At 37.0% G+C, this 12,902-nt stretch overlaps 1 protein-coding gene across 1 annotated transcript; it reads right to left on the reverse strand.

Moving 5' to 3' along the window:
* Positions 1–1,289: 1,289 nt before the first annotated feature.
* LOC139738715 (V-type proton ATPase subunit d 1-like) lies at positions 1,290–11,902 on the reverse strand. The gene is made up of 7 exons (XM_071649352.1): positions 11,661–11,902; positions 8,796–8,967; positions 7,162–7,340; positions 6,000–6,157; positions 3,953–4,129; positions 3,046–3,123; positions 1,290–2,046 (listed from the first exon to the last, which is right to left on the reverse strand). The coding sequence occupies exons 1-7, from the start codon at positions 11,779–11,781 to the stop codon at positions 1,885–1,887; spliced, it is 1,047 nt and encodes a 348-aa protein (XP_071505453.1). The 5' UTR covers positions 11,782–11,902; the 3' UTR covers positions 1,290–1,884.
* Positions 11,903–12,902: the final 1,000 nt, after the last annotated feature.

Raw genomic sequence — 12,902 nt, forward strand, 5'->3', positions numbered from 1 at the left:
TTAATCTCTTTCTATTTTTTGTGTGTCATTTTTGACAGAGAAAATTGTTATAATTCACTTAAAATAAATTGGCAGCTTCTAATCATAACAGAAAGTATCACACAGCATTGGACAGTTAAAGGTAGAGAGATGCAGTACACACCAAACCATTGGCTGATTCATTGCAGTACCTTTGACAGGGAGAATTACACAAAATATTGTGATTATGACTTCATTATGTCACTTCTAAATGCTTGTCAGATATGTGAGGATTAGTGAATTTCAGGGAATACATGTTTTATGACTAACATAATATCGGGTTCCATCCAGTCCTTCACAAAACTGGTTTATGATATACACTGTACATGCTTAATGAGAACATGCTTCAGAGTATTGTGTTTGGAATGAAAATATGACTAAATGAAAGAATCAAAATACAAACACAAATACAAATATTGATGCTAGCTTGGCTACAAAACATAAAAATATACAGTTTCTCTATGATGTTTTATCACTTGCCTACCCATGATTTTTAAGGTCCTGTGGCTTAAAGCCACAAGTTTCTGAAGTCACAGCACATCATACTTTTGCTTACGTGACAAACTGGTAAACTGGCAAAAAAATTCATTCAACACGAGGTTGAGGTTCTAGATTGATAGAACACATAAGATATAAACAGTTAAATTGCACATGGGAAGCTATGTAATAGACGTAACATGTAGGGGATAATAAATGCCCACTTGAATTTACACAATACATGGATTTTAAACATTTTCATTTGTTAAATCTAACAACACAAAATGGAGGCAATGCTAATCAGAAGTTGGGTCAAGAAACATATCTGAGGAATTACAGCATTCACACGTTTATGAGACAATACCAGCAATACCATAAATATGAAACTTATGAAAAACAAACCTATATTATGACTCACATGGGAATACTCAAAATGCTTTGCTTCTGCAGGGGATTGATACAAAGCAGAAAATGGAAAAAAAAATCTTTAAAAAAAAACAAGGAATAAGCCGACCAAAACAGGGCAATGCAATTTGTAAATTTACAGCAACAATGTTGCTTAGTGTCCCAGCAACCAGAGGAGGTATGTTAGTATACAATGACACAAATGTTTCATGGCGACCAAACTCAAGGGCCTAGAAAACTAAAACACAGAAATGTTGTGAAGGATTAAACAGAAAGATTGACTGCAATGTCATCTACACTCCAATGCATACACAGGAATGTTGTTACAGACAGACACCCCCAATGATCTTTTCACACCACTTGTGGCACCTATATCTTTTTTAGGCTTATTCAATATCTCGCACCATCCACATACCAGGAACAAACTTGATATATATTATAGTATGCATAATGTATACCACTCTAACAATATATAAGTATACGCTCTGCCAACATAACTCCATGAACAGTTCCTAATAAACATTTGGCTGTTAGCAGCAAGCAATTAATCCAATTGCACATGGCTAGAGGTGGGGCCTTTGAACAGATAAACTTGACAAAGCGGACATGGGAGAATGCTTCGATGTCAAGATCAATCCGTCCATCAAGCTTGTCACTTCATCACATAACAATACCACGCTGTGCAGGTTGCACATGATTACTGTCACAACTTGAAGAGAAAAATAAACGATGACATTCAAACATTTTCCATGTCTAGTCCACCACATAAAATGAGTTGGGTCATTAACATGGTTATGCCTGTGTCAAAAACGTACGTGACTTCACTTGTCCAAAAGCAGTATACGGACACCGAGAGATTTCATTTTGCATGTCCTTCCTGCCCAGACAAACCCCACCCCTAAATCTCACCTTTGTCAAATCAATGATAAAAGCAGAGCAAAGATTGATTGCTTGCTGTATGTACTCTTACTATCATACATTAATTTACATGATTGGAATGTAGTTGTCTATCTTCCCACGCTGCCTCTGAGCTACGCACTCGGCGATCCAGACAATGTTACGGCACTCCTGCTCCTTGAGTTTGACGTATGCATAGAAGACGCCGAAGTGGAATTGCTGGAGGAACGCGTTGAGGTTTAATCTGACCTGTTGTCAAAGGGGAGAAAAGTTGTAAGAGTCAAAACCTCACATACAATCTTCATCTGTCATAGAATACCATGTGATGGCAGCTACCAATATCACCAACCCCACCCCAAAATAACAACATCAAATTAACAAAGCACAAATAATGACATAGGGAGTTATCAATGTATTTATAAAGATACATACCAGGCATATGGCAGTCCTAGCATCCACATTACACATCTATTCTCCTAATAATTCAAGCAAGCTCTTGGGTACTTATATCATGTAGCCAATGACCACATGAATGATTTCATCTACTGTAAAACCAGAAATGTTCGCATACATTTTAATTTTGTGAATGTCAAGATTCGCATAACTAAATGCATGAGAAAGTTCTTGTCTGCACTATATGCATTGAATGCCAGTGGCAATTTGCGCAAATTTCATGCAGCAAAAAGGCTGTTGGCTCCAATTGGCAAAAATTTTCATGCAGTGAAAATATCTTGCTTTAGAGTATGTGAAAATTTGGTCCACCTGCTAAAACTTCATCTGACCAATGGAAGTGGGTAAAGTCAACGGATTAACGTAAAGTCTCAGCATTGCGTCAGAACTCTTTATACACAACTGAAACAAACCTATTGAAGTCCCAAAAAACTCCAGGAACTTCTATGAATGCTATAATGATAATCTATATTTACTCTTATGGCATTACACATGCAAAATGCCGACATGCTTCAGACAGATAGTTGATGAAATTATGTGACCACAATATTTGTGATGAACTATTATATGAAATGAAGGAATGAATTAACACATGGCAATATTTAATACAATGCTAAAGAGCATGTCGACAGGTAAAAAACTTTTCACATTGAATAGGACGACAATGTCATGTCTGTTCCTGAGAATCACAAGTTCCAAAATAAAATGAAATAATACAGAAACTAATTCCTTGGCTCCCTGGGAAGGGAAGACATTTCTATTTTTATTCTAAACAAAGAGCATCTGTGGTGTCCTTGCCTCATGTTCAAAGAACTTGTCCTCCAAGGTCTTCTCGCCTGGATTGGTTCCTGAGCCTTCAAACAGCACCTTGTACTCCTGTGGAAATACAAACCATGGATGTAGTATCAGTTAGTAGCAGGCAGACGATAAGGATTTTTTTGGCACTGCTCTTGGCATAAGGCTAGAGATTTTCTACAGCCTCTTTTCTTTTTTATTCCTATTTCAATATATCTGGAGGTTATATGCTATGTTCCACTTATAACAATATTTCAACATGTATGGTGTCATGGACTGCTTTGGAGTACTTCTGCATTTATCATCCTAAGGAAGGAAAAATCAACCACAGACTTACAAGAGAGACCATATTCTCTCCTAAAAAAAGAAAACGTTTGTACAAATGTTAATCTCACAGAGACATAGCTACAAGTCTGTCCTGACCAAACTACTATCATCACCTTATGACGCCAATAAGTCTTTTTTTTTTTTAAAGAAGAAAACATGAGAAACAAATTTACAATCAAATCAATGAAATAAAATTATTGCACTTCTCACTCAATCTGCCCAATCACATATTCCCCAACAAACAAACAAACAAACACACAAACAAGCAATGAAATTAGAAATGATTGCCAAAAATCTAAGAAAACCCAAATAAAATAATCTGGTTGACCTAACTTTGGTGCAGGTAACCATCTATCAGTACATCTTGTTGCCCAAGCTCCTGTACAGCTTAGTTCCCTTGCTTGGATGATTACCATCAAAATATATGGACAGTGTGGTACCTGGTATCCTTCTCTTGCTTCACTATCTAACCTACTTTTCAACACGGAGAGACAGGGGACACCCTGTGGAATACACTAGTTGTAAATGAAACAACTTAAACTAGGTTACAAAAGGAAATGGTGTGGGATAAAGAATGTCTTACAGCATAGTTGTGGGCGACAGCCCTGACTTGGTCATAGTCATCACACTTGGCAAGGGCAGCCAGACCATCAGGGTAGAGCATGCCACAGCGGGGGTACAGCTTGGACCGGTCCTCTCTGGTCAGTTCTGTCCCAAATGAGTTGATGGTGATGATGAAGGCCCTCCTGTCGGCTTCAAACTGGTAGTAGGTGGCACAAATGGATGAAAGTAAAGGATCACATTTCAGTAACAACAGTGACTGAGCATATCTCACTCTTTATCGAAACTTGTATATGTTGAACAATTCAAGGCATGGCTAAAAATAGTTCAGATACAAAAGCAATCTTGATAAACTGACAATTCCATGATCATAGATTTTTTTTCTTTATTCAGCTGTTAATTTTCTTTTTTATTTGTTTCAACAAGACCACCCAAAACTAGGCAAACAACTCCAAACAACCCATTACACTAGATGCCCTGCATGTCTCACCATGGCTGCAGAAGGCATTGGGACATGTTCCATTATCTTTACGAATGCAGGTGTCACATTCAGTGGGTGGAAGGAGGTGGACTTCTTGCATACATCGCATGGCCTTCTTAAGGGGTTCAATCCCCTACCATTCCCTATTTGTGTGGTCTCATACTCGGCCCAGGAGCCATAATATTGCACTTCAAAAGCATAGCAGTACAATGCAGTATGGGGGCTGTATATGTATCCCATTAATTTTTGCATGTAAAGAGGGAGTTATTTTCATGCAGTTTCAGCAAGACATTCACAACAAAGATTATTGCAGAAAAGCTTCTCAAAAACACACACGTCAATTTTTTACCTCACTGCAGTGGTGCAAGAACGATGAATTTTAATCAATGCTGTCCATTCATCACCTGAATCATTTGTGACCACCCAGCATAAAACCCACAAAAAGCTGTGATTCTGATTCTCTACAATGGACAAAAACATCTCATTTGGTAAATGACTCAAATTTTTAAAAGTTTGTCTTACCTGGAATAGTAATCTTTTCTCTACATATTGTCACAATTTGGTGTCTTCGTTAAACCAAACAGAAATGGAAATAATAGCAGTTTTTCAGAACCATATTTATTTGAACAAGCGCTACTTTCACTGGGAAATAGAATATATCTTCTTTCATATTTCTGCACAGCACACCCAAGTGACTCTAATTCTAAATCCTCTTTTCTTCCATTTCGACAGAACTGCACCGCCAAACTCTCATTTCAATCACTTTTGGAATGGGTTAGGCTGGGCCGATTTCAACAAGTAATAATCATTTTAAAGCTTAGAATTTTTTTTTTTACTACTCTTCTTAACTATGTAGAAAGTAGAAATTCATTTTAGCCTACTTTTGGGGGTTTTGAGCTGAGCAGTAACATTTTCCATCCTTTTTGTGCATCATCTGGTTTCTTCAATCTTTGCTCCCTATTCATCATCAATAATCTACCAGTTTATTGTAAAGTTTTCATCTGTTTTTCTGATCTGTTTTTTGTTCCAAGTAGGTCAAAATAAAGAACAGTTATTCCCCTAATGAATATTGTATTCTAACATGTTTGCATACTCAAACCCCAAACATGAATGAAGTTACTTCTAGGAAGTGTTTGCCATCATACCTGATGAGGGCTAATATGTCTCAAGGTAATTAAAGGTTCTGTTTACCTCTGGGAACAGTGATTTAAAAAATTTTCAAGATGTGACATTTAATGCATTATGCATACGCTGTATGTGTAGGTCTGTTGTACCACAAAACGTCCTACCATATAAAATTTTCGTAATAAAGCCTAAAATATAAGGAGATACACTGTATCTGTATTTTTGTCAGTAAACCTTAACTGTAGACGGTTTAGTCTGGAAACATTATTATTATTAAACTATTGTTCACATTTTGTATAATACTTAACATTGACTTTACCGATTCAAATTTTCACAGTGGTAATTTCTATCCTAACTCACATTTTAGAACTATTTCAAAGCATTAATGCTGGGTTTTTGTTACATCAGCAAATGGTATACTATGCCTTTAAATCACAATTTTACTCCAAACAAGGAGACTCACTCCAAGAATGGTGCACATGGAGTCTGCTGTGGCACCTCCGATGTCCTTGCACATCTTGTAGAAGGCTTCCAGGTAGGCCTTGTAGAGGGTGTTTCGAATGATCTCAGTGTTCATCTCATCTAGATCCTGTTCTGAGATGCAGTCTTGGAAGAAAGGAGCTGCAGGAATGATAGAGAAGATGAGAAATCATTAACAAGGCAAATACATAATGTATTCATATCTTCTCTTTCGAGCAGGTGTCTATACTTTATCCTGTTCAACATAGACTAATGACATATTTACATGTAGTTATATTTTGTAACATGGTGTTCACAGCCATCTCAATACAGAATGATTACTGCAGCAAATATACAAATGTATATCTACTTCATGGAATGTTGTACTGCAACCAATGACTACAATGATAATTTGCATGCATAATGCCATGGCCTATTTCTTGGAGTGCAATGATAGCTATCAAATGTGCATTAATGCTCCATCCCATGTCGGTTTACGATTTAATATTCTGTAGACTATTGGGAGACAAAAATGCTGTATTGCTTAGAACTCTTTTTCATGTCACAAATAGATGACAAAAAAAATCAAATACCATAATATGAGCAGAAAATTCTCAGATGAGAAGAATGCTTTGTGAGAGAAGTTTTGATATTCCCAAACTGAAATATCCTACACAGTCCAGAAAGCAGAGAATAAAAGAAATAGAACACTATTTTATAATAAGACTGATAATATAATTGGGTATAAAGCTCTAATTTTGAATATCCACACTGGTCATTCTTTCTTGTGCAAAGCCTGTGGCTGATCTTTTTTTTTTTCTCCATCACTATTTTACACAAAATGTAGACTGTTTTCTCAACTTACCACTTTACCAATTAACCTACACTAGAGTTGGATTTGAGTTATTTTTTAGATCACAAATATCAGTAGGTGACCTCCTATCTTTTTCTGTTAATATTGTCAAACACACATTTTTCATATTTTCTTAGAAGTAAAGTTTTCATTCTTAAATTAGCAAGCAACATGTAATCATCCATCTGGCAGCTACTGAGTATGAATTTAGTATACAGCTGTATCTAAAAACAATGTTACAATTTTCTAGAAACCCTGCATCCATGGAGTGCAAACGCATGTGCTGTGGTAAGACTTTTAAAGTCACACTGACCAAGTGGAGTGTCCACGATGATGGCATTGTAGAGGTCAGCTGGGGTCTGGGCAACGTTGACCGCCTCCATCTGCTCAAAGCTGCCTAGAGGATGACACTTGGGGATGAGTTCTGAGATGGAGCGATGGTGGAGTGTCCCTGTGATCAGCAGGATGATGTTGTCAATCATGTAGCTGTACCTGTGGATTTGAACGTAAAAAACGAATCATATGTTTTAGTCAGAAGCTGTACTTCTCTTGAACAGCAAGATATACCTGGCAAACAACACGGGATGAAATGCAGTGTCCTTAAATACACCCCAAGTCCCAAAGTAAATGTACCCTACATGTCACAACATGGGTTTAACCGATGTCATTGTATTTTGGACTAATATGTGTTTGAATCAAATTGCAATTTTATGTAAGCATTACATGTATAATTAGGCTCACAAACATGATGACCCCCCTGCCCCCTCCCCATAAATAATCCATCAACTGAACAAAGTATTTGTCTGTTTACAGAAGAAAACTCAATAAGGGAATAAGAGTCGAGATACAGTGTACATTGGAACATCATTACAACATCTGATACATGTTTTCCATTTCCTACAAGTCGTCTCACAAACTGACATTTTAATATTTGACAATGACTGGCACTGACTACATGTAGATTCTGCCAGAATTAACAAACTTGAAAAGTGAACATCACATCTCATACCTCATTAACTGCCACTTTCAGTATTAGCACTATGTACAGGATTTGAAGTGTGTACAACTGTACATTGTACACAGGGAAAAGTTTTCAAGTGTTGAACTTTACAAGGATCCACAGCAAAACAGATGGATTACCTAATGTTGTCTGTATTGCTCATTTCTAAATATAATTCTTTTTATCTAACGTTGGATTGTGATACTTGAATTTCAGTTTGCTTGAGCTTGATATGTGTACAACATCAGTAGATGTAAGGACAAGTTCACCTTCATATACATATGGATTGAGTGAAGGCAGCAATATTAGTAGAACACATCAGTGAAAGTTTGGGGAAAATCCGACAATCCGTTCAAAAGTTGTGAATTTTTAAAGTATCTGTGCAATCACTGCTGGAGGAGAAGACTACTACAGTGTATGATGTCACATGCATACAACAATATAAGGAAAATTAAAAGAGAATTTCACAAAACTTGACTTTTTGAAGAAAGTGCACATTTCTTTGACATGTTACTGACTTATGTTAGGGGTAATATCATTTCCCCTGACTTCTGAAAGAGAGAAGTTGAGCGTTCTTTTATTATGTGAAAAAAGTGAGAATATCTTGAATTTTCTTTATACTTTCTTTATGTAGTTGTACTCATATGACATCACAAGTTATAGTAGTCTTCTCATCCAGCCGTAACTGAGCAGAAATTTCAAAAATTCATAACTTTTGAACGGATTGTCCGATTTTCCTTAAACTCTCATTGATGTGTTCTACTAATATTGCTGCATTCACTCAACTCACATGTCTATGAAGGTGAACTTGTCCTTTAACAATACAGTTAACATCTGATATCAAACTTCTTTCATTCTCTCCTTCTTACTTCAGTTTTATTATATTTTGTTTCCTAATGTTAGTGACTATGCTTCTAACAAAAGGAAAGCATCTACACGTAGCTTACGTGACAAAGTCCATGAATTTGGACATGGGATCCACTGCATGGTTTCTGAGATGCTGGAATTCTGTCACAAGTTTTTCCTTGAGCTTGTCGTCGATGACTGAGACAGTGAGAGGTGATGGCTCGTTCTGCAGGAAGTTGCCATAGTCTGTGCTTTGTAGGTGAAGCTTCAAATCTGGAGAAAGATCACAACATTAGAAAAGAAGTCATTTTCGTAACATAATGAAAATAATCTCCATTATGCTTTGATACTAGCACTGTCCAACATTTGTTTAGCTTCATAAATTCATACCAATTGCGTAACAACACCAACTATCAATCATAAGGTACCATGTTCAAGTTCTCTGGCAGCAGTTTTGCTCTAAAGACACTTTATTCTACAATGGTAGCTACAATAACTCATTTTATGAGCATTTCAAATGCTTCCTTGGTAGTCCAAATGCAAATGTGGTCACTTCAACAAGTTGTACATGGATATGTGTACCTACAATGTACCAGTCTGGGCAAATTACTTTCTTTCTTATACTACATTTAAGATGTTCATATTCGAGTCAATAGCATACAAACATGAATTCTTTATGTGGAAGTAAATGAACTTTAATTTTGTTTAGTTCATTGGTCGAATTGATGCACTGATAACACTAAAAAAAAAACTGTTTAAAAGGACTAAGTAATGGAATGTAGCAAAGGTTGGAAAAAAAAATGGGATAATACAGTAAAAGATAAAAACATAACCATAGTTGCACTGTTATAAATATAAGTGATAGAGAGACTAAGCAAGTTCAAAATGAACTAGTAATGGATATACAGGTGTACAGTGTCAAAAACTCATTACTTACAATGTACACGCCTGTACATTATACAAAAGTTACAAAGGTAACTTATGAATGATACACCAGATACAGTTATAACTTGTTATACATGTACAGTACCTTAGATGATTAAGTACATAAAATGTACATCATTTGTACTATTCCCATTCCTGCTTACATGTACAGTGGTGTACAGCTGTACTTTTAAAATGTACAATGTCTACATCTCATTCATAACTAAACCTGTGGCTGCCAAACTCAAAACAAAACTACCAACGAGTTCCTTGTCAACTTCCTGTATGACTCTCCATGGAGATGAACAGTCTGATGGTATTGTACTTGCTTGCCTCACCTGTTAGCACACACTGCACACAACAGCAAGCATAGAAATTGGAAGTGACTGATATGATAAGCAACATTTCCTGTGAATCTCAATTCATGTCATATCCCATGCCTTACTCATTACACTCACACAACTGTTTTTGCTGCCCACATTATACTTTTACAGCATTGCCATTTTACCTGAGAGAGAAAAAAGTATTGTTTGTAATGTAATTATGTGTACAATTTGTATACAACTGTACCCTGTACTCATGACTGATTACTGTTAGCATGCATGCCCATCAGATTACAATGTATACTGTATCTCTGTGTACATCATGTTGATGCAGTTTCTACAAAATATGGTGTTGAGTTACCTGAGAACAAGAGGGCACACACAATGACACACACACATACAGACAGTACATGACATTTTAACTCGTGACTTCAGTGCATTAATAATACCCTGGGCCTGGGATTACTTTTAACAATGGACATGAGGGTCAATGGAAGGGTGCACTCTTGCAAAGCAATTGCAATGTGCAAATACATGTAGAATGCATGCAAAAAAGCAATGCACAAATCTAAAGATAATTAGATTACAGGAAGATAAGGGAATCATTTATATTTAGAAACATAAACTTGGTATACAAGTATTGACAATGCATGCTTTTAAATGCCAGGAGGTCAACATCAAACTCAGTGGCCTACCATGGAACAGACTTTTAAATCAAAGCAGCCACTGAGCTGTGGTCACATCATCATGATGTCCAGTTCTAGATTTCACTCGTTCTACTTCTAACAGTTAGAAGTCTAGACTCCAGAACTCACTAGAAGAACAGAAGATCTAAAGGCATGCCATATCATTGGGATGCCTTGATTTTTTACACAAAATTTACTGCACATTTTTCTTCAATATTGTTTGAACAAACATCTATTTAAAAAAATGATCTATTCACATTACTGCTGACTCAAGACAGATTTACAACTTGCAAGCATATCTGGGAGTAGGATCAATGCTGTAACTCTAATGTGCATTTATAATCTACGATATCATCGTTTTGCTGTTGATCTTGTTTAATATCGGGTTTTTCACTATCTTTCACTATTGGCCATCATCAAATCCCCAGCCCAGCCAGGCAGTGAAGAATGCAAAACCACTGGCCACGGCATGTAGCTGTAGTCTCTTGTGTGAAAGTTCATTCTTAAACGCGCAAATCCGCAATGTAGCAAATAGAGGATGACAGACTTTGCAATGTACACCAAAAATGATAACAACAAATGTACAATGTTGATATGTTGGACAGTTCTCTACAAAAACAAGGGGTCTTTACAGCAATCCCTCTCTAACCTCCCCCACCCCCCTCGCCCCCGGTCCCCCGCCCTCCCCGGTCTAGATTCTACAACTGGTAAACATCTAGCACTCTAGTGTGGGTGTCTCTGTACAGATCTGTATCATCGACATCAGTTTAATAGAAGGGTATTCTGCAGTGGTTCTAGGCCTATTCCCATTACAGATAGACTAGATAGACTATGGACAGTGAATGTGAATGCATTAAAACTAAACGTCCAGCCATAGCCTACATAGGGTCTATACCATATGCACATCGATAGGCATAAATTTAGCTATACATACATAGCCATCCAGTCACGAGACATGACAACAATGACGGACACAACGCTGCATTGCCATTGGCATTGCATTGGTGTGTGTATATTATGTGTGTAGACTTACCTTCTAATATTTCGCACTGGACGAGGTTTACGTAGTCTGTCTGCTTTAAAATGCCGCCCTTGAAGCCTCTGACCAATCCTTCTAAATATCCACCGTCTATATTGAAAGTCGCGTCGTTCATTTTGTAAACTTAAGCTACAACAGCTGTAACCACAGTTCGGTAAAGAAAAAATATCACTCCAACATCTACCGATCGGGAACCCGGTAATAAACTTGTCCTATGAAACTCTTCGATGCCTCTGGACGCGCGATGCATGTGAAATGTACGATCCGTAGAGAGTTCGTCAACGCATATGCATGGTCTGCAAGTCATACATACAGCAGCTGATCAGTGCACGCACAGCTCTAGCTCTCGCGATGCGTTGAAAACGAACGGGCTGATCGCGTACGCTGTTTGCCCACAGACTGGGGAGTATGTGTGTAGGGAACGCACACGCACAGTACCAATCAATCAAATTCGTTGATCACATCCACAAAACTACCAGTCTCTATCGTCTCGATAAAGCTGAACTCCATTAATATTACTGGGCCCTGTCTTATAAAACTTGTGATAGAAATCAATCAATCACAAATCTCTTGAAAGCTGCAATCAATCGCAACCTGTGATTGATTGATTGCAGCTCTCCGTCTTAATGTCAATCATAACTTTTTTATAAGATGGATTTGCATTCAATCGTAAAGTTGCGATTGATTTGAATCAATCACAAGTCTTTACAAGACTGGGGCCTAGGGCCCCGTCTTGTAACGTGATACATATCTGTTGTAACGTGATATATAATGTACTCTGTTCTAAAGGGCCATGAGTATCTTTTTAGGCGGTAGAATGAGGCTTTATAAGAGTCTCTCTGTTATTAATTATTTCGTAAAGTACGATGTACATCACAGACATATTTGCAGAACAGCACCATGTACTAAACAGAACAAAATCCGTTCACGATATTGAATTATTGCACCATAATTATGGTCCATTCAACTTGCAGTGGATAGTGAAAGAAATTGGAGTGAATTATGTCCACATATTGCAGAATGCATTTTTTCGATAAATATTTGACATAAAAAGTACATCTTAAGAACGTTAAAAGATCAAACAGGTCATGAGTAAAAAGTAACAAAGTATACTGATTGGCTATAATGGAGTAATTAACAGTGTGAGAATACCGTGACAGAGGTATGATAATAATGTATTTTGTTTTGAATATGCCAGGAAGGTAAATTATTAATGTGAAAACAATCAAACGCCAT

The sequence above is a fragment of the Diadema antillarum genome, unplaced genomic scaffold (assembly GCF_040938485.1).
Source record: "Diadema antillarum isolate AM-2024a unplaced genomic scaffold, OU_Dant_1.0 seq00000765_RagTag, whole genome shotgun sequence".
Lineage (NCBI taxonomy): Eukaryota > Metazoa > Echinodermata > Echinoidea > Diadematoida > Diadematidae > Diadema > Diadema antillarum.